At 43.0% G+C, this 26,256-nt stretch overlaps 1 protein-coding gene across 1 annotated transcript in view; it reads left to right on the top strand.

Annotated features, from left to right (window-relative positions):
• Positions 1-6,194: 6,194 nt before the first annotated feature.
• FOXK2 (forkhead box K2) overlaps positions 6,195-26,256 on the top strand; it is a 42,434-nt gene continuing 22,372 nt past the window's right edge. Inside the window, exon 1 of the mRNA XM_066200590.1 lies at positions 6,195-6,688. Coding sequence (XP_066056687.1) covers positions 6,195-6,688 — 494 coding nt within the window. The remainder of the gene's footprint in view (positions 6,689-26,256) is intronic.

Genomic DNA, 26,256 nt, shown 5'->3' on the forward strand with positions numbered 1-26,256 from the left:
CAGGGATGGAAAATGTCCTATTTTAAGTTGTTCAGGCTTTGGCTACACATTAAAAATACCAATGCTAAATACTTTATATGGATGTGAAAAGCAGTGCTGCTGTCATCATGTTCCTTATAGGATTTCCTTTGTGTGTTTTGAATTCAGACAGTTTCCTTACAGGCATCTTAAAATGTCTGTTTATGGAACATGAGGTTGTTCTCCCAGTGCTTTTGCCTTATTACATGTTTTCAGTAACATTTGTCTCTAGCGAAAACAATCCAATTTCTTAACCTTTGTGTAATAGTTTTTCATACCTCAGTATCTCAGTAACTCTCCTCTGAAGTTTGCTTTGTTCTGCAGTTATCCTGTTGGACAGAGTAAGAAATATTTCAAAGACAGACATGAAGAAAATGATCTCTTTACTTTTCACTTTTCCTTTCTTTTTGGCTTCTGAAAAGGAATTGATTTTAAAACAAACCCAAACCAAACTGATTTTGATAAAAGCTTCATTTCTCTCACCCTGAAAGGACAAATTTCAATTAGAAGGCTCTGTCATGAAAAGAACATTTTAAAGCCTGTTTTTCATATTGATTCTTGTTAGTTTACACTTGGTATTGGTTTTGATTTATCTTTGGTTATGTTTCATGTAGTTAATTCACATTTCTATAATTCCTCTCTGGTTTTGATTAGTGTAAATCATTTATTCATTGTCCTACCCTGTCGTACAGTCTCCACTTCTTCTGACCTGCCTTTTTCTGCCAACCAAACCACAACTCCTATTCCTGGTTTTGCAGCCCCACTCTGTATCTGCCAGGTGTCAGCTGCAATCACCTCCTTCAGATGCCTGGAACATAAGCTGGACCTTGACAACTCAGTCTGCTGCTTTTGTTTATATATATATATATATATATATATATATATATATATATATATTTGCAACACTTAGCTTGTTTATGATACCATATCATAAAGGTGTATAATGCTGTGGTGCTAAAAGGAGACTGAAAAAAAAATCAGCTCAAGTTTTAGGAAGAGTAAAAATTCAATCGTGGTAAATAAACTCGATGAGCCCTAGTGGGGCTGTCCCTCTAAAATCAAAGTGCCAGCCATTCTTAGTTTTTTTTGGGAAACTACAGCCTTTTATTCAAATACATACAGCTGGGTGTGCACAGAAAATATTCTGTACAATCTGAGCTCTCAGGGGATTAAGGAGCCCCAAAGATGCTTTTCATGTCAATGTCACAGGACTGACCTATTGTGACAGCAGAAATAGGAATGGTGTCAGTTTGGTCTCAGGTGTGTTTTGACAGTGGCTACTAAGTGTTTACTTCAGACAGAATTGCTGTACATTTCTTGATCCAGCAGAGAGATAGGATAGGACAGGATTTTCTTCTTTCTGTGGCAGAAAAAAAAGGCAAAAAAAAACCTTGGAGAAAATTCTTACAGTGGAATTGTGGGTCATAACTCATAGCAGTTACTAATGATCAGCGTTAAATCCAATGAGTGCTGCATTGATAAGATCTGGTCCTGGTTATGCTTCAGGATTTCGTTGTGTAGAACTCGTCGTTAGAAAAGGGTAACAAAACTTCAATGCTTTTGGATCATCGGGTCAATATTAAACATAAAATAGAAGCGTGAAGAATAAGTATTTCTTTCGCAAAGGCCTGGGTCATTAAAGGCTGCATTGCAAAGCAAGGGGGGTTTGCATTTCCAGTTAACAAACGCTGCTGCTGCTGTGACTTCTAAAAATCATTTTGTGGTGTTGGGGTGTGGAGTTCCTTTCTGAGTGATCACCTGGGAGAGCGGAGTGGATGATCTCTGTTCAAGGCACGTGGGTTTTCATTGTCTCACAACTCATGGAGGATTTGGGGCTGGGGCTTTATCCTTTAGGTCACTATGAAGTTACTCTGTTCCAGCAGGGCTGACTGGACTGCTCACCTCCTCAGAGTGCTCGAGGTCAGTTGTGGAATTGCTCTTTGCAGAGAAGAATTAATTAGCCCGATTATTTCTCATAGCTTTTAGATGGGTTCCCCCACCTGGGGAGGACCAATTCCTCTGTGTCAGTGATTGATTGCTGAGCCAGGAGCTTTCTGCCTTGCACTTGTAAGAAATGCTGACTGCTTCTTCGGGTCATGTTAGGCAGCAGGCAGCCTGTGGTTAGAATGCAAAGGATAATACAGCAGTTCTACAGATGAGCCCAGCGAGCTGCTGGGTGGCTTTGGCTTGTGCAGTGCTCATTTCCCTTCCCTCCAATAGCACATTAACAAGTGGCAGGTCAGGTAGCTGTGTTTGCCCTCCTCCCTGTTCTTCCTACAAAAAAATGCATTCTTCTGGATGTCTTAGGTTTTTTAAGAGTATTGCACGTTACAGCTTTATTACTTAAAGAGGTGTGAACGTCATCCATAAAGGAAAAAATGCTAACATTTGAGGTGTAGCTGTTTATTTCCCCCTGTTATTTAAATTAAAGTCACTTCAGGAACTGGCTGGGTGTATCTGGGGAGCTTCCCACCATCATGGCCGTTTGCTGTTTTCAATACTTTGCAGTAATTGCACAGTGCTTTTTGAACATTTCCCCCTTGAACAAAATGCGTTTGTGAGAGAATGACTAAATCACAGCACGAGTCCTGCTAAGTTTTACACACCTTGTTAAATTTTAGCATGTGAAGAGCTCCAGGACAGTTACTGGGATTACTCAAAAATGTGGTTGTGGGTTTGAGGCTGTGCTGGAGGAAGCTGTTACTGCTTTCAAGGGGCTTCTCACCTAGGGAAAGGGAAAAAGATGTTTGTCAGGTGCAGGGATATTAATGTGGAAAATCTTTCTTCATTCAGTTGTGCAGGGTCTGGTATTTAAGGGCTTATTTTGTTACATCACACGTGAATGTTACTGAGGTGGTTCTGACAATTAACTTTGTAGGACTTTGTTTAATAAAAATCAAATCTCACTGGAAGCCTGGGACACTTGCTACAATAAAAAGATTATGGATAGCTCTTGATAGCTTTTAAAAGCTGTTTAATTGCTGGTTGTGTCAAAAGCAAGCAATTAAGGTCACTTAATCTACTTGATTATTCATCATATTCCTCTAGTAGTACTCTGTGCTTGGGATCTGTGCAAATGTGCATCTCGAGAAGCTGCTGCACTCATTCATAGCCCTCAGTACAGGCCACATGTAATGAGAAAACCCAAGAAGGGAAACTTCATTCTATGGCAGGGCATGCCCCAACACAAGCAGCTGTTAATTAATGCCCTTGTGTTGCTACAGCGTGAGCTTCAAGGAAAAATGAAAGTCTAAAAATGTGTAGTCATTTAAAGGAAGGTGGGTCACATGAAACAGTATTAATGGATTAGCTCTTAGATGGTACTTACACATTTCTGTTAAACTCAGGCCAGGTTGTTTTAAGATTAGATGAGACAGGTTCTTCACTTCTGTGATGCGGGCAGATGCTGCTGCATAATATAATGGGGACTGGATCACATTGGGTTACTTGGCATGCAGTAGAAAAATATAAGAAATGCTTTCAGAGCCTGTTTAGTGTCAGTGGCCATTGCAGAAGTTCATTGGGATGATTAAATTTTGGTCAGTAACTTCATTCTGTCCTGAGCAGTTAAGGTGGATGTCAGGCAGGCAGACAGAAAAAGGCCTTTTGCTTTTAGTCAGCTGGCAGGGGGAAAAAGTGTGAAAGAGGTTGTATCTGCAGTGCAGCTCTGACATCAGGGCCAGGTTTTGTTCAACGAGTGGATATTTGGGGAACTCGGACACCCAGAACAGCACTGGAGAATGATCTGTGAGCTGTTCCCACACAGAGCTGTTCCTGCTCTCTGCAGCAGGGACCAGACGTGGGCAGGTCGGGGTGACCTGTACCTGTGCTGTTGTGATCACAAAGAAAGTGACTAAATCTGCTCCAATTTAGAAAAAACATGGGCAGAAAGGTCTCAGCCGTCCTCTTGAAATGAATGGAGCTTCTGACAATGGGGTCTGGTGTTTGCTCTGCAGTGCTGCTCATGCAAAAGCAAACAGCCCTTCTACCGGTGTTCAGTTTCTTTTCACAGAGCAGCTTAGTGACGGTGGGACCCCTGAAAAGACATCTCGGTGCAGACAGATCGCAGAACTTCAGCATGCCGTGTCAATGGCTGTGTTCTCTGTTCTGTGTGAGCAGGATTTATGTCAGCTTTGTGAATTCAGTACTGCTTGTTGTTAATGAATTAATACAAATTAAGAAAGCTGTGATTCACATAACTGGAAAATGGTGAAGTAGCAGCAGTGCCTTTAACTTCTGCAAACTGAGCAACCATCAGGGTGGTGAAAAGTGCTGCTGGCCTGATGGAAATTCACCTGGCTGCTCTCCCACTCTGCCGGTTTTCTCCCTCTGCAGGCGTGGGGTGTGTTGGGAGATGGCAATCCACGGATAATTCCAGCCAGCAGGGCCCTGAGGATCCCAAAGCGATTGTTAGCAAAGCAGGCACAACATTGCTGTAGCCAGCAGAGCCAAGGGATAAAAACAAGCTGAGAATCAGGGAGTCATAACTGGCTCTCTGATGCTCCACATTTTCTGTGCCAAACATATGTTGGTATAGAAGAAAGTCTGATTCTAAATACCAAAGTGTGGGCAAGATGTAACTAAAGTTTTATCTAAAAGAAACCAAAGCTCTAAACTGTTGCTATATTTTACTGCGTCTGCTGTGCATATGAGGTTGTATAAATGGACTGAACCAGTATGGGATTGTGTTGTAGCTGCCTGTAAGAAGTGCTGATAAATCCTAAGGGTAAAACTGAGGTTTGCCATCACTTTGCAGGTAGCAGGTACCATGTTCTGTTCCTAAGCATTCACAAAATAGTTCTACAGTTGAAGATCTGTTGACTTAATGTGCAAACCCAAAAGTTTCAATTTCAGCTTTAATGCTGGATGTTTGTTAGCAGGCTGACTGGTTTTTGTCTGAAGGGTAAATATGTTTAATGTCTTGTGAATTTCCAGAATGGTTTGGGTTGGAAGGGACCTAAAGTGGATCCCATTCCCACCCCCTGCCATGGGCAGGAACACCTTCCACCAGACCTTGTCCAACCTGGCCTTGGACACATCTGGGGATTGGGCAGCCACAGCTTCTCTGGGCAGTTATTTTTATTAATAAACAATAGTGAGCTTCAGTACTGTAAAAAACCCAAACAACACAACCCTCTTCTCAGCAAACCACGGTGAGGTTATGGAGCTGTTACGGTGACGTGTTGGTAAATAGGCACGAATGCATTTTCGCACCCTCTTCGCAGTTTATAGCCAAAGGTGTTCAATGGTTTAGTTTCCTGTTTTGACAGCGCCTGGTCCTGTAACAATGAGTATTTGGGTCAGGTAAAACATTTTCATTGCAGATGCTGTGTTTGACAAACTGCGTACAATTAATGCCAGCTTTTTTTTGGTAGCCTGTGACATTTTCAAGTCAAACTCCCAGCTGTGGCTTCTCAGTGTTTCCATGCTGTTACCTGTGCCATGCCCTTGGAGCGGTGGCACTCAGCACTGGCTGTCTGGGTGTTCGTGTCAGGTCACTCGCTCACTCCTTGTGCCCTAGTTCCTCTGAGAAAACTGGGGCTGAGCGGAGGTGTGTGCACAAATGCAGCCTGGCTCACCTGGAACGGGTGCATTTGAAGCATTCTACTGATTTTCCATGGCTGTCACAGAACTCTGACAATGCGGAGTTACCTTTAGGTTTAACATGACCCTCAGAAGGCTGTCAGATGCGTATTAGGGTTAAAACTTAACAGTTTTGGTTTTATCATTATATGTTAATAATATGGTATTTTGAGGCTAAATTTGAGCAGTTACCCAGCTCTCTCCTCATGGTTCTTGCTCACCCTCTAGCACTATTTGTCTACTTGTATTTATTCCATTCTCGATTCTTCCCCTCTCCCCCCGCGCTCGGTGCCGTTCGCGATGGCGCTGCTGGCGGCCGGCAGGTGCGGGGCCCGGGTCGCCGGCGGAGGCTGCAGGTGGCCGGGAGGGCCCGATGCCGGCCGGGGCGGCCGTCCCAGAGCCGGCTCCGTGCCTCCCCTCCCGCTCCGTTCCCTGGCCGCCGGCGGGCGGGAGGCGCTGCCCCGGCAGCTCCGCCCCGCTCCCCGCGCGCGGCTCCGCTCCGCGTTTTCCGGGCCGCGCCCCTGCGCTCGTGCGCCGGCACTGGGACGTGCGGGGCCGGCGCCGCTCGCCATTGGCCGCGCCGCCGTAGCCCCATGGGCGTGCGGGCCGCGCATTGGCCCCGCGCGCTGTCAGTCAGCGCGTGGCTGCGTCAGGGCCGGGTGCGCGGCCCCGTTCCCTGCTGTGTGCGGGGCCGGCGCGGGGCCGGTGCGGGCGGGGCCGCGCCTCGCTCGTCCCTCGCTAAGATGGCGGCGGCGGCGGCGGCGGCGGCCGTGGCGCGGCTCGAGGGCCGGGAGTTCGAGTACCTCATGAAGAAGCGCTCGGTGACCATCGGCCGCAACTCGTCGCAGGGCTCGGTGGACGTGAGCATGGGCCACTCCAGCTTCATCTCCCGCCGCCACCTCGAGATCTTCACCGCCGCGCCCCCGCCGCCGCCGGCCGGCGCGGACGGGCCGCCGCCCCCGCCGCAGGGGGACCCGGCGGGCGGAGCGGGGGGCGACTTCTACCTGCGCTGCCTGGGCAAGAACGGCGTGTTCGTGGACGGCGTGTTCCAGCGGCGCGGGGCGCCGCCGCTGCAGCTGCCGCGAGTGTGAGTACGCGGGGCCGGCGCTCCGGGGCCCGCCGGAGGCCGCGGGTGCACATGGCGTGTGACAGGCGAGAGCGGCCCCGTCCTGCCTCCGCCGGCACCGCCCGGCACCGCCGCCGTGCCCTCCGCCGTGTCCTTCCCCCGCACGGCCGGCCCGGTGCCGGCGGACAGAAGCGGGGACAGCCCGAGCGCTGTCTGCGGGCGGTTCTGCACCGGTCCGGGCTGTCGGGGTTTGAGGATCGGCGCCGGGAGAATCCTGGAGCCCCCTCGGTGCTTTGGCAGAACTGGGGGGGGGGGTTGTTCTCCCTCGGTGCTCTGCGGGTTGTTCTGGTTTTGGTGGTAGTTTCTGCTGCCTTGCCTAATTTTAACGTTTATTCTTACGGGTAAACTGAATCATCCACGTGAAATGCTTCTGCTGGCCTTAGCGTTTTAAAATGTTTTCGTTACGTGACAACAAATGTATTAAGAGGTTTTAAACGGTAATACATTCCTTTGCCATTACCAAACATTAACTGTCTGTGCAAAATGATTTTCTAGGGCAATACGTGAGGCCTGCCCACGACATTTAAGGATGTGTTGAACTGTAAATAAGTGATCTGTGCTCTGAGGAGTCACATGTAGGAAAAGTGAAAGTGCTTTGGTTTGGTGTATTTTAGCTGCCTTGACTAAGAAATACCTGAAACGTTACGAGTGCTGTACCTTTATAGAGCACATGCCATCAGTGACACAGCCTTCATGCCCTGTGAGCTTTCAAACTGTGTTTAGGACATTAATGGTGTATATTTTCTGCTCTGTCGGCCTAATGTTAGTTTTCTCACCTGCTTTCTCTGTGAAAATCAAATTGTCTTTCCTTGCTGCTTTCTAGGAAATGCTCATTCTGAAGGGCTTGAACAGTGCCGGTGTGTAATCCTGAATACGGGAGGACTTGTTTGACCTTTAACTGTCACTTCCCTTTCTGCTTTTAATATTTATAATTATTTGACATGTGGTTAATCTATATTTTAATCTAACAGATTTATGAAATGTAGATCACATGCTTTTTTCTTTGTAAGCGCTGTGGTATAATTTACTATTTGTAAGCACAGTTGTGCATGGTCTGTGTTGATTTCAAACAGTCTAGAATTAGTTGGAGTAATTGAGTCAGTAACATTCTGTTAAATGCTTAAGACCTGAGGAAAAAAGTGATTCTTCATGTTGTCCAGTGATTTGTCATTTATTCTGGTTCTTTCCATCAAACGTCTCTTTTCAAGTGGAAAGAAGATTCAGAAGGATTTTTTGTCTCACTTTTTTCTTAAACAACGACGAAAAGTTGCGTGTAGTTGAAATTTCTTCACCACTGCACGTGGGTGGTGGTGCAGGAGCTGGCCTTTGCAGTGTTCAGAGGTGTCACCATTCCTCAGCTTGCAGGGCTGGTGGAAGTGGTTATCTCCTGGTTACAAATGGTAGGTGTAGGCTGGTAAATAAAAGGCGCCCCTGGCCAGGAGCTGGAGCCGCTGTGCAGGGGGTGAGAGTCACCTTGAAGGGCAGGAAGAGTCTACACCCCCAGAGTTACGCTGGAGATTAAGAGCAAATGCTACTGTGTTGCTTTTTAAAAACTAAGCCTGTTTCTAAAACACAAGTCCTGAATGGGAAAATAGTAGTTTGGCTATTTATAAACCTTTTTTTTTTCCTTCTGACTAGTCTTCAGGCAAATTCAAAGTACTGTCTGCTCCTAGGAAGTCCTTACTGTGACTTTCTAATGATTAATATTGTTTGTAGTCCTGTTCTTGAGTTTTGTTGTAGATTTAACTGGTCACACTGAAGGAGATCTTCTGGATTTTAAGAGTCAAACTTCCTTACTTCAGTATAATGTAAACGTTAATTAAGGATTGAAGTGTGATGGGAAGGAAGGTAGTTTTGGTGTGAGCTCAGGATTGATGATTGCCAACCTCCAGCTCAAGTAATCACCAGATCTATTTTTGTTGTTGTTTAATCCTACTCTGTTGCCAGTAATAAATATGCTTTGCCTATGACTACACAATCATGGGAAATTTTCATGGCAGGTGAAGTTTAAAAAATCCAGGGTGGCCTGTTCCTTCTGTTTATTTCCAAGTGATCCTGGAAACCAAGAATGGAGGGTCCACCTCTGTTTTGTCTGTTTAATAGTGACCCACAAAGGTGCCAAGTGCAATACTCTGACAGACTTGAAATGTCTTATTTGCTTGTCACTAATAATTCTATGTAGTTCCAGTGTCCTTGGCCTTTTTTTTGTTTCAGCACAATGTTTAAATTTGACTGCATTAGTAATCCTACTGAACTCCCTGGTTTTGGAAGGAAAAAACAGGAATACACAGTGGTAGTCTCCTGCTAAACACACATTTTAAACATCTGGGGAAATTAAATTATTAATGTGAGAGTATACACTTACCTGTAATAAAGGCATCTTTTTTTCTACAGCTAGAAATGTCATGAAACATGGAATTACTGTGCATTAAGATAAGTGTTCTGCTTGCTATTTTTAATGCTTCCCTGGAAGCCTCACTGGCAATTCAAATGTTGAAGTTATCAAGCAGGAGGTAATAGCAGTGGGAAGTGTGTTTTTGTTTTTGCAGTTCTTGACAGACTCCCATCCCTACTTGTGTATGTACAAACCAGCTGTCGTCTTGGGAGATGAATCAAGTGGGGGTGGGGAGAAAAGAGCCATTTTTGAGTGTGTCCAGCAAGGAGCTCTCCTGTCAATGTCATGGCACACGTGGGATGAAAAGGGTTTCAGAGGCTCCTGCTCAAGACACCCAGATCAAAGCAGTGCAGTTATTCTTCTCCAACCACCTTTGAGATGCACACACTGGCCCTCTCCGGTTCCTAAAGTTCACCTTCTTCAATTGGTTTCATTTGCTGCTTGTGGAATTTCCCTTGCCCTCAGTGGAAGCATTGATTGGATCTTTTGCTAGGTAAATCATAACATCAATATTTGCTTTTTGAGGTACTTGGCTGGAAAAAATACCTTTTGTGCTGGGCAGAGCAGCAGAGCTGTTGTGTACGGCTTTTGGAGAGGCAGGATTCCAGACAGATGTAACTGATCCAGCTGGAAAAACAGCCAGACTTCTGGGTACAGCTTTGCTCTGAAGGAGTGCGTTTGTTTTGGTTTGATTTTTGGGTTTCTCGGATGTGCTTTGTCCTTTGAATTCGCAGAACTCTGGACGTCTTGGACTTCGCTGTTCCGAGGCAGTCGTGCTCATTTGGACAAACCTATAGATTTTGGATTTTAGTCATAACTTTTGGTTTTGCTTTTGTGGAAGTAATTTGTGGTTCAGAAGCAAGATACCATGAACATAGGAGCAGCATTTTTAAGTCAGATCAGAGATGCATTTAGTCCATGACCTGTCTTCAGGAGTGGTCAGTAGCAGGTGCCCAGGAAGGAGCATAAAAATTGGATTAATACAAATGCTTGTGTTTCCCTTGGTTTTTCTTTTGGGTCCAAAGTCAGTATTTAGTTCTTTTTGAGTTAAAATAATTTACTGTTTGCATTTTTTTTCTCTGTCTTTTTGTAGTAGTTGAGTTTGGGTAAACCTCTTCTATCCACAGTGTCTTTGGGTAGTGAATTCTGCCATGTAATTGGAGCCCTTGTTGGGAGAAATACCTCTTTTTGCTGAGTTTTTAGAACTGGATGCTTGGTAATTGCATTTGATCCAGCTGAAGCTCTTTTATAGTAAGAGACAGTAAATAACTCTCCCATTCTGTCATTCATTCTGCAGACTTCTTTACATTACTAAGTGTGGGTGCTCTTACAGTAAATGACATCAAGTACATTTTACTTCAGCTTAACATTTACTGACTAATCCTAAATTAGGCCTATGTAGCTGAAAACTAAAATTTAATTTCTTTGTATTCTTCTGCTTTTCCTCCTGGTAATAGTGAGGGCTGAACCCATAGTTTTAACTTGGTCTTGTAGTCTGGAGCCACAAACTGGGGTTACTGCTGCCTTTAAGCAGTAGAAGTTCTGCTGATGAAAGCTGGTAGATTCTAAACAAGGATCAAGTAAATCTATTCCCTGAGTCAATTCTTTGGGAAAGTTTATTATGTTCAGTGTTCCCTGCCCAGGAAACAGATTGTAAAGAGCCTCAAATGTATCAGTGCACTTTTTTCTGTCATCTAATTGCAGTTACCGAAAGTGTATCTGTGTGGTTGGAGCTGTGACTGTACATGTGCTCCATGGAAATGTCTCACTGGAAACATCCGCAGTTTGCCTTGACGGTGGAGGTGAAAGGATCATGACATTTCCTTGGGTAATGTTCTATGGTAGCTAAGGCAGAACATGCATTACTTGGGTTTGGGTTATGATTTATGTTCTGAAGGTCTTCTTACAAAAATAACCGTTTGATACTTTGAGCAATCAAACAAAACACTCGCTTCAAGGAATTAGTGTTAATATATTCTTGCAGTCTGTACTCAGCAGTGTGCTGTAAGTCCCTCAGGCCATGTGGGCACCTGCTTTCTCCCTTCCCTGACACCACTTTTGACAGAGACAGTGGCTCTCAGGGCAACAGCTGCCTGCAACTTTGGGAGACCTTGTGATTGATTTGTGTTCGGAGGTGTGGTTTGGAGCTCCATACCAGCTGGATTAAACTATCAATTACAAATTACCTCAGAGCAGAAAACTAGGGAACATTGGACTTGGCTGTGACTTGACAGAATCAGACTGCAGAAACTTTTATTTGCTGTCTCTGGCAGATGCTGGTTCTGTGCCATACTGACTAATAAGGTCAACGGGACTGTGTTTATAGGTGGGTTTTTGGCTACTTTAAAGCAGGATTCAAATGTCAAGCTCAGTAGAAGTAGTGTTCTCACTTGAGCAGATCTGATTGAAAAGGAGTGTAGGAGGAAGAAGGTAGAGCACATACGATTTGAAATGAAAATAGAGATGAGCGGGAAGTTTCTATAGTAATAATTTCTATTGCAGTTGTTTCTGTCATCTCTTTTTTTTTTTTCATATTTGCCTCTCAGTTACACACACCTTCTGAGTGATTTTTTTGTTGTTTGTTAATAAAGCAGTGTTGCAAATTGTCAGACACCAGTTAGGCAGTTTATATTTGGATTAATTTGCACCGGATAGGCTTTTTGTGTTGGTATGATTGATGTGTATGTGAAACATCCTTACCCAGTTCTGCTGATCCTACAAATGTTCTTACATCTGTAGTTAGCTATAGGAGTAAGTAGATTCTTTGTGTAGTTATATGAAATACTACAAACTGGAAAATCATCTTTATAGTTCTTTATAGTCTGTAAAGTTCCAGTTCTGTGACAGAAGCAAGATCAGCATCATTTTGGTTTTAAGGTGCAAAGTCAGTATTAAAACTGTCTGTTGCAAGAATCTGAAGCTGAAAGAGAGTTTTGAGATTCTTACTTCAGTTATAATAATGAGGTAGGAGATAAGCAAATTAAATCATTCTTTGCATTGATTAAATCAAAATACCAAGGTGCCATGTTTGAGTAGGATGATACTCTTAATCAATAGCAAAAGTAGGAAATTAAATGAGCTAACAAAGGAAATAAGTTAATCTTCCACCCTTTCCAAACTAAGTGTGTATTATTAAGTTGCTTATAATTAGGCAAGGGCACTGTCTTACAAATATTCCTTCATAAAGGGAGGTGTGTTTTAGAGATTAATTCTGCTGTGGAGGAGTTCTGCTGTTATTTTTCTTTTTTTTTTTTGGGCATGTGCAATTGTCATGGGCAAAGCAAAAGGTTTTTTCTACAGTCATGCCTGAGCTATTGAAAATAAGATTATGCTTCTCTTTTGCTGTATTTTTCACTAAATGCAGCAGCTCTTCAAGACATCTCAAGTCCCATTAATTTATATAAAATTATGTAAAATACAGGAAAAAATATCATTTCAAAGGAAACTATGTATTTCTCATGTGGTGTGAGGCCATGGCTTTTGCAGTTATAAGGACTTTTCCCAACAGTTCACTAATAAGCTGCTGTCTGTGCTGAAATCCTGGGAAGGTGGTGGGTTTATCTGCTGCCTTGCTTGTTTTCATGATAAAAAGTTGATGTGTAGTGACATTTGTTTCCTGCGACTTCCTGCCTTTAAGGAGTTTTCTGACCTAGATAAAGCAGTCGGAGGGGAGGAACCGTATTTATTCTGCAGCTATTCCACACTGGATGGCACAGGAAATAAATGTTCCATTCTCCACTTAAGATTCCCTCTCTGCTGTTTGATCACTGAAGGGAGCTGAGGCTTCAGTGACTTACACTCGGTGAGCACTTGCAGAGCTGGTGCAAATTTTTTGACACAACAGTTTTTTATAGGGCAGGAGAAGGTCTGTACGTGGTTGGAATCTGTTTCTTCACGTTTGTGTGTGTGATTCTGCTGCAGCCCCTGCACGAGCTGCTCTGTCCTCTCGGGGATTTATTGCCGAGCAGGAGCTTGGACAAAGCATGGTCTCCCTGTGTGCTGGAGTACTGGGGGGAGCAAAAATTTCAGTAGTCAAAATTTCAGTGTGTCTTAATGGATATTAATAGGAACACAGCACCTTTGTGTTTGTTCCTGTGTACCAAATGAAATGAAAACCACGAGGAGATTGGCAAACAGTTCTGTCCATGCTGATCCAAACATTCCTGTTGACCTCAGCAAGGAAGCTCCTGGGGATAAGGATGCACTTGGAATCGAGAGTTTGGAGAGGCAGAGCAATAAAGTAAAAAAGCCAGACTCGTGTCATCATCAGAGTGTTATGAAGTGGAACAAAATTAGTATAAAGTTGACTGGAATTAATTTTAATTCAGAGCTGGTTTAAGGCATAACTTTGAGAATTACAGAAGGAAGCTCCAGCCAAAGCCTTGCTGAAAGCAGAAGTGGCTTCAGTGTTGGATCAGGGCACTCAGCACCTTGTCTGTTTGGATTCTCTGGGGATGGGGATAGCTATAACTATATAAAGTGTTTCATGCCACCACAGTCCTATATTGAAAAAAAGTCTGTATTGCCAACAGCAGAACTTATGGAATGCATAGGCTGGGGTAGAATAATGTGATGCACAGCCTTGTTAGAATAATGTGCAGCTTCGTGCTAAATCCTGATAAGAAATACCTGATCACTACTGGATTTTGTGTAGTGATCTGGAGTAAATGCAATTACTGATAAATATTTACAGTGTTGTAAACATTGTCCTCACAAATAATGAGGACAAAAAAAAAATTGAATGAATCAATTTTAAAAACCCCCAAACGATGTCATCTGGAAAAGTGCACTGGGCAGAACTCTAGGATGGAAAACTTCTGCAGAGTAGCAGTAGAGTGAAAAAGGCATGACTGCAGAGAGATGGGGAGATGCCTGTTCTGAGGTGATGTGTCAGGGCACTGATGGGATGACTCTCTGGAAACTGGAGGGTGGCAGCCCATGCTGGAGCTTCACATCATTCTGGAATCAAATCTGTGTTAAAGAATCCTGCAAAACTGCAAGGGTTTAAGTGCAGGATTGTTAAAAAGCATCGAAGGCTGAAAGAAGTCCCAAAGAGTGGGGGGCATAAGGAGTTCAGTGTGTCTGTTTGATTCAAAAGGACTGTGAGGTGTTTGGGTTGGTGTGGGTCCGTTTTTACGGGGCTGAATGAGAGTATTAAAGTCTCTCTAATGGATCACACGCAGGTGTGAAACCAGAGGCTGTAAACTGAATTATCAAGGTTTGAATTGAGCTGTGATGCAATGGTTTACTTCCAGGAGTGCTGGGATGTCTGTCTCACCATCTTCCACTGATAAACAAGAAAATAACCCTTGCTATGGTCAGAGCAGGTGTGGCTGGGTGACATATCATGGCTCAGGCTTACAGGAGGTAAAGTTGAAGCTTCTTTACTTCCTCTGCAAGTCTTTTTTAATAAACTGTCACGGGGTTATAGCAAGAGACCATTTCATTATGTGTTTTAACCAAGAGTCAATATTTGTCTTGGTTTTAAATTAAAATTACTTCTAAAGCATCAAACATCCAGTTGGGTATTTGTTTATTTACACTTGCCAGTAGTGTTCTCACACTGATGTTGATGTTTTTGTTCCCTTTGTCGTACTCTTTGTATTGGAGGACACTACTGCTTCAGAGATAATTTTGGTGTGATATAAAGCGATTCTGTGAAAACTTTTGTTCTTCAGGTGAGCCTTAGGTACAGCTCATGAGGTATAAGCTGCTTAATTCTTGTGCTGATAAGAAATCAGGCTAGTGTATAATGGAAAAGGTCTTTACACCTTGCAGTGAACCTAAATTCAAGTTTTTAGATCTCTTAAATGAAGAGTAAATGTATGGTCCTGCTTGAGGAATGGTGTGGATGAATTAATGTATTGATAGAAGTTCCTTTTAAATTTTGATTGTCACTGTGTTCCAGTATGGGAGCAGCTGTTTTGCCTATTTCCTTCTTTGCTTCCTTTTTTCCCTGTCATAGCTGGGAAAAAGTAGTTTAACTTCCTTTGAAGAATCAATTTCCTCAAAAAGCTGTAGCTGAAATGTTGGTGTCTTAGCACCAACAATACACATTTTACTCCCTGTAAGGTAAAAGTCTGATTGTTTATGAAGATATAAACACAGTTACCGAGCCTTTGTTTGTTTGTTTTGATGTTTTCCTTGTTGCTTTTTAAGACTGAGAATACAGTGAAAGCGTCATTTGTCACTTTGTATTGTCCTCTGGACATATTTGGCTGTTCTAGGCAGAATGTAACTTGAGCAGACATGTAGTTTATACACTTCTGTAGTAGTCAGGCTTGTTGGTTACAATCAACTCAGTAAACACACAAGGGAACTAATTGGGAATGATCAACGATGGAAGCTGGCTCCTAGAGAAAAGAATTTCCCTCCTTGGGTGATTCTGCAATCTTCTGGCCTTTCTAGGCAGGTGAAGAAGGGCTGCAGAGCTATGAAGGAGACTGAGAAATAATTTTAAAATGAGTAAGGCTTAGAGAAGAGAAGGGTGAATTTGTTCACGCGAAATTCTCTATGGGGATAAGTTCAAATTTGAATCAGAGCAAACTGATTGTTGAAGTAAGTAAAAATAATGGTAAAGAGGATAAATGCTCTCAAGCACACAATGGGATTCCTGGGCTTGGACTCTGATCTGTGTGGGTCCCTTCTAACTCAGGATATTCTGTGATTGATTGCAGCATCATACCCCACAGAGATTAGAGAAGTGGAAGAGAGGAATTCAGTTAATGCATAAGAAAGATGGTGAGCAAAACCCAAGGTGTTTTTCTTTAGAATATGGGCAGGAACTTCTGGGGTTTGTAGTTGTGTGAAGTGAAAAGGGTGTGCTGGGAGGGGCTTGAAGAAAGGTGGGAGATTAAGATCATCTCAATTTAAGGGCTGAGGCTGAGAAGCAATACAATCATTATCCTCACAGAGTGTAAGGAGTCTCAGAATTGGATATTTAACTGGGGAAATGTGATTCAGAAGGACCTGGAGTCTCACTTTCTGATCCAATCCAAGATTTCACTGCTGCTGCAGTGGAGCTCAGGAGGGAAGGTCCTGGCTGCAGGTTGGGCTGGCCTTGGAGCTCATCAGATGTTCATATGCTGCTGCTGCTCTCTGCTTTTTTTGCTATTTTTGCTTCGCTCTTGCATTGAAATGGCTCACAGAGAGGTCTGGCAGGCAGTGGAGTACATGGTGGGCCTGCACTGACTTTGGGCAGCGCTCAGCTGGCTGGAACTTGTGGAATTGTACATTAAGGAGTTGCAGTTACAAGAGCTGTTTATGCTCTATGAAATAAAAATGGAAAGGAAAAGAAAGATTCAAAACAGCGTAAGGCCAAAACTCATTTTGGTGTACTAAAAAAGCGCTTGCAATGCCATGTAAAAATGTTTCAGTCCTCAAAGTTCTTGTGACAGCATGCTTTTTTGGTAGAGGGGTTTGTTAAATTAAAAACAAAAAATTAAAAAGGTGAACCGTAAGTAGACAGTGTGCTGCATGACTTGATGGTGTCATGTCTTTGGTTAATCTGTGCTTTCTGGCTCTCTGTAAATGTGAATACACAGAAAAAAATATGAGAGAAAAAGGGGAATGAGCTCCTTGGCTGTGGATCATCTCATAGCAGAGGACAGAGTTAATGTTTGCATTCCATACACTAAACCAGCCTGGCTCCTGCCTAAATCTAGGCTTTGCTCCACGGGTCTCTAGTCCACTTGGTGGGATATTGTGCAGTAGTGGAGTTACAAGCTCTAAGAAAAACTGACCATTAAGGATATAGAGGAGGTAAATGGTATTTTTAGACATTTTATATGTGGTTTTTGTTTTTAGCATGTGTGGGTCCCAAAAAAAGCCCTTTTATCTCAAAGACTTCTCTGTCTGTAAGGCAGGCAGGTAAGTGATTCAAGTTTGGGCCGCATTCTGTGGACTGCCTGAAAGGAAAGCATCATTTTGAAGGTAATTGTAAAAACCTCACAGATTTTTCCACGAGTTTCATGTATGGATAGTGCTTTTTCAGGAAATACACGAATCTGCTAAAGTTGACAATGCAGGTAGATCACCTGTGATTTGGATTTCCTGTGGTGTCTTTTGAGGACCTCAGCCTGACAGGTTGTAGAAACATCTCAAACCACAAAGGTGTGATTTGGAGAGAGCTTTTGCTTCTTGCTGCAGGACAGCAAATCCAGAGTGGTGGCATCAAAGGGAAGTGTGCTCATAGGAATTCAGTCAGTGGAGTTGATCCAACCTTCCAGAAGGCTTGGGTAGCTGTGCATGGGCTTCCTGCTGTGATGGACCTGACTGCTCACCTTCACTCTGAGCCTTCTTCCAGGGGGGATGAGGTGCAGCATTTCAGGAGAACCATCCCTTGCAGGAGGAGCAGACGGTAACAAATCCCACCCTTCGTGTCTGAGCAGCGTTTAGTGGCCTTGGATGCTGACTGAGGTTGGTAGGAGTGAGTTACCTAAGTGATCATCAATCAGAACCCTGTTTATCACTTCCACAGATGAAAGCAGTAAATAATGCGTTAAGCAAAGAGGCGTTCAAGGAAGTGAGTTGTTTTCTTTCCTTAGGTGTGCGAATGTCCTGGGTGTGGCTGGGCTAGGCTAGCATAAAGTTCTAGAGGTGTTGCTGGCTGAACTGCCTGACATGGTCATCATTTGATACACTTTTTTTTTGGAGAAACCAGCCAAAGCACTTGAGTGACCCAGCAGGGTTTTTTTTAGCAGGTAGAGGAGTTGGTGGTTTGCTCCTCTCTTCCCTTTCATATTACTGAACATTTTTTTGCTTTTAGTAGCCTTAGGGGCTGCAAAGGCACACACTGACTTCGTGTTCAAATGTTGTGAAAATCCTGCTTTGAGGAGTGTACAATATATTCTGAAGTAACTTCATTAAAATTACTAGATTGGGTGGTAAGATTCTCAGGGAATGATGAAATGCACGCTCATGCAACCCTGCTCTCAGTGATACCATCAAGATCCTGACACCACTTTTGCAGCTGCATCACAAACGCAGCAGTTCCAGGTGGTTCCCCTGTGCTGGGAATGCAGGTTCTGAAATGAATGCTGGCCTGAAGTCTGAGGGTAGGGTGGGCTCTACAGTTTGTGGTTGGGTACAGTATTATTCATTCAGCTTTCTAGATATTGATAATTGACAGAGACGTTTTGGAGCTGGAAACCACAGGGTTTCAGTTAAAATGTTCACGTGACAGGCGCGTGGAGCAACACAGGAAAGGGATGCAATAGGTAAAAACCACAGCACAAGTTCAGTTGTTTGTTTATCCTCTTAAATTGAAATTCAAACCTTTGTTTTTAAAACCTTTTCCTGCTATTGGTCTGCCCATAAAGCTGAGAAATGCAACTAGTCTATGAATATTTACCCTTTCTGTAACATAATTTCATTAGAACTGAGATTCTGCCAGAATTCTGTTAGAACTTTTAAAAATACACCGTTTTCTTTATTTCTTCCTCTCTTTAATGTTTTGAGATTTTTTGGTGGCCTAAGATGATGTTTTCTCATATAGTAATTTTTCCTTACCTGCATCATAGGATATAGGGAATATCACCTCAGATAGAAAAAAATTGACACTAATTGTTAAACCGTCACAAGATAAAATTGAAAAACCTCATTCACAGCTGGGAGGAGAACTCAGATCCTTCCACCTTTCCCTGCTTAAACATACAAGTTAAATTCAAAGCAACTCCTGATGAAGATTTTAAATTTCCTTCATGACTTTTGGCCTGTTCTGAATGGCTTTTGCTGTCTGCTGCAGTGCAGGCAGCCAGAGCTCTCCTCTGCCAGCACACCCTCGTACACAGATGTTGACTTTCCTGTCAGGAGTGAAACAGCCCTGCTTGTTTTATGGGGTGGTTATTCTGAGGTTGGAAGATTGTCGAGCCTGGAAGAGATCACTAACCCCAGCTTGCTACTTAGCTATAAATAAGTTTGGTCTGCTGTGTGGACTAGTAAGTACTCAGGATTCTTACATGAGGTTATTCACTCTTATCTGGGGCTATCAGCAAACTGGGTGGTTTGAAGCCTTTAAAGAAAAGAAGCATGCAAGCCTTGCAGAAGAGTCAAAGAAGCATCTGAATATAAATAATTCAACCCTCAGCCAGAAGGATAACATAAAAATCTCGACAAGTTTTTAAGTTTGGGGGTAGTGTTTTGAAGTTATTTTGGCTTAATAGTAGCTGAAGGAAAGATTATTTGTATTTGTCTGTGTGCATTCTTTGAGTTAGCTGCAGTGTTGCTGAATAGTGTGCCATAAAATAATTGAACTTCATCTGAGGAGCTGAGAAAGCATGGTTACATAGAATGCAAAATAACCACAGTGTGGGAGAGCGTGATTTTGAGTACAGGCAGAAGAAACTGAGTAAGGTGGTTTAATCTAATATGTTGGTTGTAAAAATCAGGCTTTTCCACAGTTTTTGGTATGAAAAAAGAAAAATCCTGATGTTGTGGAAATGAACCTGGGAGGTGGCAGTGTGGGAATGTGATCCAGGTCCCTTTTTTGGGGGCTGGGGGAGGCAGGGTGTGTTTTTGGTCGTTCTCATAAAACTCAGACTCCGATTCTGTTCTTTAGCTGAAAGGTGTTGGTGTGCCTCGTCCCCAGGGAAACTCTTGTTTCTGCAGCTTGTTCTTTTTGCAACAACATTTGATGTTCCAGCATTTGGTGGTTTTCTTGTTCTTCCAGTAAAATCCCTTATCAGGAAGATCAAAGCAGTTTAGGGTTAATTACCCTCGGATAAATACAGGTAAGGCCCAGGGGGTTGGGAGCCTGTTGCAGTGACACTGCTCCTCAGCTGGGACACCCCTGGGCTCTGGTTAGGGAGGCATTGGCTACTGGGTGTGTTACACCAGCAGTTTTGTCCTTCTTGTGACTCTTTTGTTTTCATGGGAGCTGCTTGTTCCAGCCTTCCCCAGGAGATGGAAAGAAGGGAATATCTACAACTGCCCAATGTTTTGTGGTAAATAAATTGCTGACAGTGAGCAGGGAGCTGGACTTACTGAGTTCTTCACTGAATGAAGGAGACTTTTATTTTTAAATCCCAAAGGTCCTTAGATACTTGTGATGGTTCACACCATGTTTAAGTCATTAGAATAACCCTCTTAAAGATGTTCTAAATGGAGACAGGATTTGACTTGTGCAGGTAATGATTTAATACAAAAATACAGAGGAAAGAGCAATCGCTCTGGGGGATTTAAAAGGAAAATACTACATGATAGGTATTGAAAAGGAACTAAATGGATCTAATAGTTGCTACTGGTTTGGGTGCAGAAGGGGCTGAGGGTGATCCTTCCCCAGAGGATCCGTGTGCCAGCAGCAGAAGCAGCATTGCTGTTGAGCTTTGACAGGAGTGGGGAGGCAGAGCTGGCTGCTGCAGACAGCAGCTGTTGGAAGTTGCATGTTTGAACTCCATCAGAGTCAGGGTTTTTCCCCTGCTGCGTTTGGGAGTCTTAAAACATCACCGCTGCATTTGGCTGCCATCTGGGCCACGGCTGCCATGGTGTTCTGCGTTGGTGTGTTTGAGGTGCTGAATGCACACAGGAGCTGTGCACACCTTCAGAGGGTGCTGAGCACTTTAAACGTGTGCCTAAATCCAGGCACAGACGCTCCAGTAGTCATTTTATGTAATCTTAGATAAACTGAGTCTGCTGCTTTTAAAGGTTGCTTCACGCTACCACTGGTTATATTTAATAGAAGCTCTCGAAGTGTGTTAGTGCCAAGCAAAGCATTGTTTGGAGTATGGAGAAATAACCTGCGAGCCAAAATTAGCCCGTGCTCGTGTGGAGCGGTGTGTGTTTCGTCAGGGCTGCCCGGATCATGCCGTCCCTGAAGGCAGCACATTTCAGCCGGGAATGTTTGAGCTATGACAACATGGAACATGCTGGTGAGCGGTGCCAGTAACATGCACTGAACATATGACCAGCACATGCCCCCACTTCAGCCCAGGCCGGGAATTATTTACTTTTTGTTACAAGCTGTTTGTTTTTGAGTGGTTTTCTCCCCTCTGTCAGTGTCAAGCACTGAGCCTTTTGTTTCTTTTTTCAGTTTTGTTTGGTTGATTGGTTGGGGGTTTTTTCAATCTTCTTTTCTACTCTTTCAGTTGGTTCTGTATTTCTAAAATTCTCCGCTGTGTTTGCCACCACCCCCACCCCTATTTTGTTTGTGCTTGTTCTCTTAGGATGCCATCCCAGGTAACTCCTGTGGTAATGTCATTGAAGCTGTGGGGACCAGTCTGATGATTTTCCACTTGTAATTGAGAGATAAAATGACCTTACACTTAATCTTCTGGGACTTGCTCTATATTCATTAGTTAGCTGTGATACCTCTTCTCTGTGTCAATTTTTCCCTGTAATGTTTCACATCTGTGAAATGGCAGGCCTTTTCCCTCATCCCTTGTCATCTTTGGTTAGATAAATGATGTGAAGCAGACACTCCATAGGCCTTTTCTGATTTTAAACTGATTTTTGATGACAGCTCGAGTTCCCAGACTGCTTGTGACTCTTCATTTGCAGCAACTCTGTGCTGTGGATTCTGGTACCAAATGAGTGAGCACCAACCCAGACTGATGGGCTGGGGAGCTCTGGAGAGCAACAGCAGATAAAACTTTAATGTACATACAAGTCCACTGCATCTTTGCTGCGTGTTTCATAACATTTTAGGGAGTGTTACCTCTTGGATGGGATCAGGCTTGACACAAAATTAATTGGACTTGGTGAGCTTTTCAGAATGAATCATCTCGTAGTTATTTGTGTGCACTGTAGGTAACAGGCTTAGCATTGCATACTTCTTTATATAGATGATTCTTTTAAATTCAGTTTTCTCCTGGAAGTGCATTGAGTTAAAGGATACACTGTTACACAAGGCTTTTGCTTCTCATTTTAAGTATGTTGGTAAACTGGCTTTTTCAAGCCTTTGCAGTAATTAAAAGTGTTCTTCTCATGGTTCCTGTTTTTAGAAGCCTTTTTTTTAATATTCGCATTAGATCTCTACGGGTACACCTTCATTAAAACAGCACTTTCTCCTTGTTTTAACCATACCTTTCGATAAAATTCAGGCTCTGCAGATAAACTGTAACTAACCCTTTGGTTTCTAGGTTATTTAAAACAAACTAATTGGGAGTTAGAGCTGGAAGAACCATCCTGTCCTGCCCCGCGTGAGAGCTTTGGTGTTCATGTTGTGTGCTCAGGTCAGATGAGTTTACTGGTGGGCCTGAAAAGCAATCCCCAGGAAGAGAAGGGGAGAGAGAGGCTTGGGATTAGTTTTCTGTCAAGTCAGAAGTGCAACTTTTTCCATTCCCGGATGGGAAGATATTAATATAAGATTGATATCACAGTTTTAATAGCATTTCATAGAATCATAGGATTTTTTAGTTGGAAATGGTCTTCAAGGTCATTAAGTCCAACCACTGAGCCAGCGCTGCCGAGGCCACCACTGACCCGTGTCCCCAAGTGCCACAACCACACGTCATTTCAATCCCTCCAGGGATGGTGACTCCAGCCCTGCCCTCAGCAGCCTGTGCTGGGGACTGACCACCCTTCCTGTGAAGACGTTTTCCTCGTATCCAACCTAAACCTCCCATGGCACGGCTTGAGGCCATTTCTTTTGTCCTGTCCCTCGTTCCCTGGGGGAAGAGCCTGACCCCACCTGGCTGCAGGTCCCCCCTGAGCCTCCTTTTCTGCAGGGTGAGCCTGGAGCACTCCTTGTGCTGCCTCTGGCACTGGATCCCTTGTGGGCAGGTTCTCCCACTAACCCCAGAGAACACTCTTTTCTTATAAAACATTGTTTTGCCGGCTCAGATGGGGCTGGTTTGGTTGGTTGTGTCACTGAGGGGTTTCACAAGCAGAGATGTTCTGGCCACCTGCTCCCCAGGCAGGAGAGATCCTGAAGTGTTTCTGCTCGTGGATTTTCTTACTCCACAAACCTTGGAGTCAGAAAAACAAAGGAGACCACTGTGGACAATGAAGTTGGACTGGAAAAACAACAAAGCTGTGCTGCTGCTATTTTTAGTAGGTCCAGACTGTTTGTGTGGTTGATGGTTCTCGTTTTGCTCTTCACCACAGACGTATCTTCAGGCACAGATATTTGATAAGCAGTTTCTGTAGTCTCTGGTAAACTTTGTGTTTTGTTTTGTGAATGGTGATGAGGAATTCAGGGTTTCTTGTTGGCTTTCAGGCTCTCTGTATGAGGTGAAGGTGTCGTGTCTTGTCACCTTTGCAGTTCTTGGGGAAAAGTCACTAATTCTCCTGGCGCTTTCATATAAACTGACTGGTGTTTTCTCAGGAGAGTGAGCGAAACTGAGTGAAAGATGTAATTTATAAATGAACTAATTAGTGCTCATAAGGTCTTCCTGATGTGATTCCCGGTGATGATTAAAGGAGTGGTAGTTTAAAAATATCTAATGCAGCTTTTTGGCTCTGAAAAACATAACAGACTCGTGCATTAAAGTTAACATTTAATGAGCAGCTTGTAAAAAAATCCTGATGATTTTTTTATTTTGAGAAAGGATGTTGAAAAAAGAGCAGGTTTATACAGACTGATTTGAATCATCTGAGGTGTCTGTTATCTTAGTTTTTAGCTTTTCTGACTTAAAACCTGCATATTGTTGTGTCCTGGGAAGGTGTCCATATTATTAAAATGCTGGCTAAGCCCATGGTCATGCCCTCCAGAATTGTTAACATATCTCTTCAATTCATATTTTAGTTATCATCTCCATTTTTGCTTCACTGTTCCTTACTAGGATTTAGAATATTAGTCTTTTACTTTTCCAGATGGGTATTTCTAAGATTATAAAATAATTAGGTGTAGGAGATAAAAACAAGGGAAATGGGCTCCACATCCATAGTAGTATTTGCTGTTACTTCAGTATTTATGGTAAGTTTAACTTTGGGGTCACCTTGGTTATTATGGGAAATGCCACTTTTTTATGGTGCTTCCTATACTGACATAGGGATTGAAAATAAAAAGATATTCTCCTGATAAAAGTTTTTTACCATTATTGACAGAAGTGTAGTATAATGCTGTACACATACAGGAAAATAGGAAACACTTTCACTAACTAGGGATTAACATTTCATTTCAGCACAGCACATCTTCCTGAAAATCGAAATCTTCCAGATATCAGCTGGTTCTTAAGTGTAAATGGAAACGTGTTAATTTAAGTGCTGTGAAAATTAGTGTTTGCACTTCTCTTTGTGCAGCAGCATGTGCATTGAACTCATTTGCATCTCTTCAGCTTTGCCAGACAAGTAGATTCTGCAGTGGAATTTTGAAGTAATCCTGTGACTGCTGAAATTGTTAAATGTGCAATCCTGGGTTGGAATTTCACTACCAAAAAAACCAAAAAAATCATGAATTTGTAGCAATCAATATTTGTGCATGACAGAGATGTAATTTTAGCAGCAAATGGTGTTCTGCTGGAGGGAGGATCCAGCTTACGGATGTGTGGGGAGTTTATAATTCATAAATTGGAGGATTTTTTGTTACAGGACTGTTTTGACAGTGCCACTGAGGGAAGATGCTCAGTTGATAAACCTGGCTTGGACAAATGTCACTTGCTTTTCCAGGGAGGGTGAAAATAAGACACCTTGCTTTATTCCTATCTCTGTGTAGGAAAGCTTTGCATGTTTCTGCTCATCCAGTGAAGTTTAATTGTTTGAGCAGTTTGGCAGGATCTTCCCCTGCCTAAGAACCTTTCTGGTGTTGATTGCAGCCTGCTTTTTTCAGTATTTCAATGATTTTACCGAAGAGTGTACAGCAGTGCCCTTGATTTACATAGGACATGAAATAAAAAGGGAAAATAGTACTTTCATCATTAAAGCAGTTTGGTTATTGAAAAAAAAAAAAAAAAAAAAAAAAAGTCTGGCTGTTCCTGGCCAGTGAACGATTTTTCAGTTTCCCTCCGTTGGTATAGGGCAGGGTAGGAGTAGGAATATGATTAATTAAAAACAGTCGCTATAACACAGATAAACAAAATGGAAAGGAGTCCTTCAGTATCACCAGGGGTAGGATGTGCCCTTGCTGTTGAACACCTCCGGGCATGAATTGCAGGGATGTTTTGGGGTGGTCCTACACTGGACAAGTTACAGGAGTGAGTGACACTTGTAGAACCTGACAGCTTTTTGTCACCTGGACTGAGGAACTCCTCGGTGCTAAAGGACAGCAAATGAAGAATCCTTTCTCTCCACACACTTTTTGGTATTAAGATAGAAATTTTAGCTTTTTCTTCTTTAATTTATTCAATCACTTTAAAAATTGCTTTAATTTTCTTCTGTTCAGTAAGGAAATAGGAAATGAGGTTTGTGTCATTTAGCATCCTCAAACCCTTCAGTACTTACTGAATAGATTTTAATTGGAATGTATGCATTTAATAAACAGTTTTCATGGTGTAATAGTAAAGTACTGATGAAATGAAAGTTCCTTTGGTGTTGTTTGGGACAATGTGATATGTGGTTTTAGATAAATGTGTGTGTGTGTATTGCTCTTTGCCATGTAGGCTTCACAGCCACTACTTCTGTGCTCCTTAAACTGCTCCTCTTGTGCAACAAACTCTGATTGAGGTACTTCAGCCTCATTTAATGAACTAATCTCCCTTTTCCTGAAGACATGTCTCTCACTTGATGTTTTGCCTCTTGAAGTGGTTGTAGAAAAAGGAAGAATTGGGGGATGATCCAATGGTTTAAACAAAGATTGGGTGTTGGGGAAAAATACGTTCTGTTCCCAACTCTGTTGCACACTTGCCAAAACGGCTTGGCCAAGTCGCAAATCCGTTTAATCTGTTTTTGAAAATGGGAATAATACTTCATGGGCAGGCAAATGATGAAATTTCAGTGCTCTTTTCCAGCAGTTTTAATCAGGGAAGAGCTTTGCCTTGTCTTTTAAAACCAATCCCTTGGGTTTTGAAGGGCATTACTTGGTGTGCAGGGTGATCTCTGACTCCCTCCCTGCTCCCTGTTCTTGGTGCTGTTTTTCCTTGTCCTTCAGGCTTTCTCACGTACACTGTTCCCATGTGAATGCTGCTGGCCCTAAACTTTGGTGTGCCTCCGAGTTCAAAACCCACTGGATCTACCCCGCTGACCTGTGTGCAGTGTGTCAGTGTTTTCTAATGAAAGGGACAGCAGTGGCTCAGTTATAGTTAAGACCTTGAAAGTAGCA

Source organism: Chamaea fasciata, unplaced genomic scaffold, assembly GCF_029207755.1.
Source record: "Chamaea fasciata isolate MVZ Bird 193981 ecotype frontalis unplaced genomic scaffold, bChaFas1.0.hap1 SCAF_19, whole genome shotgun sequence".
NCBI lineage: Eukaryota > Metazoa > Chordata > Aves > Passeriformes > Sylviidae > Chamaea > Chamaea fasciata.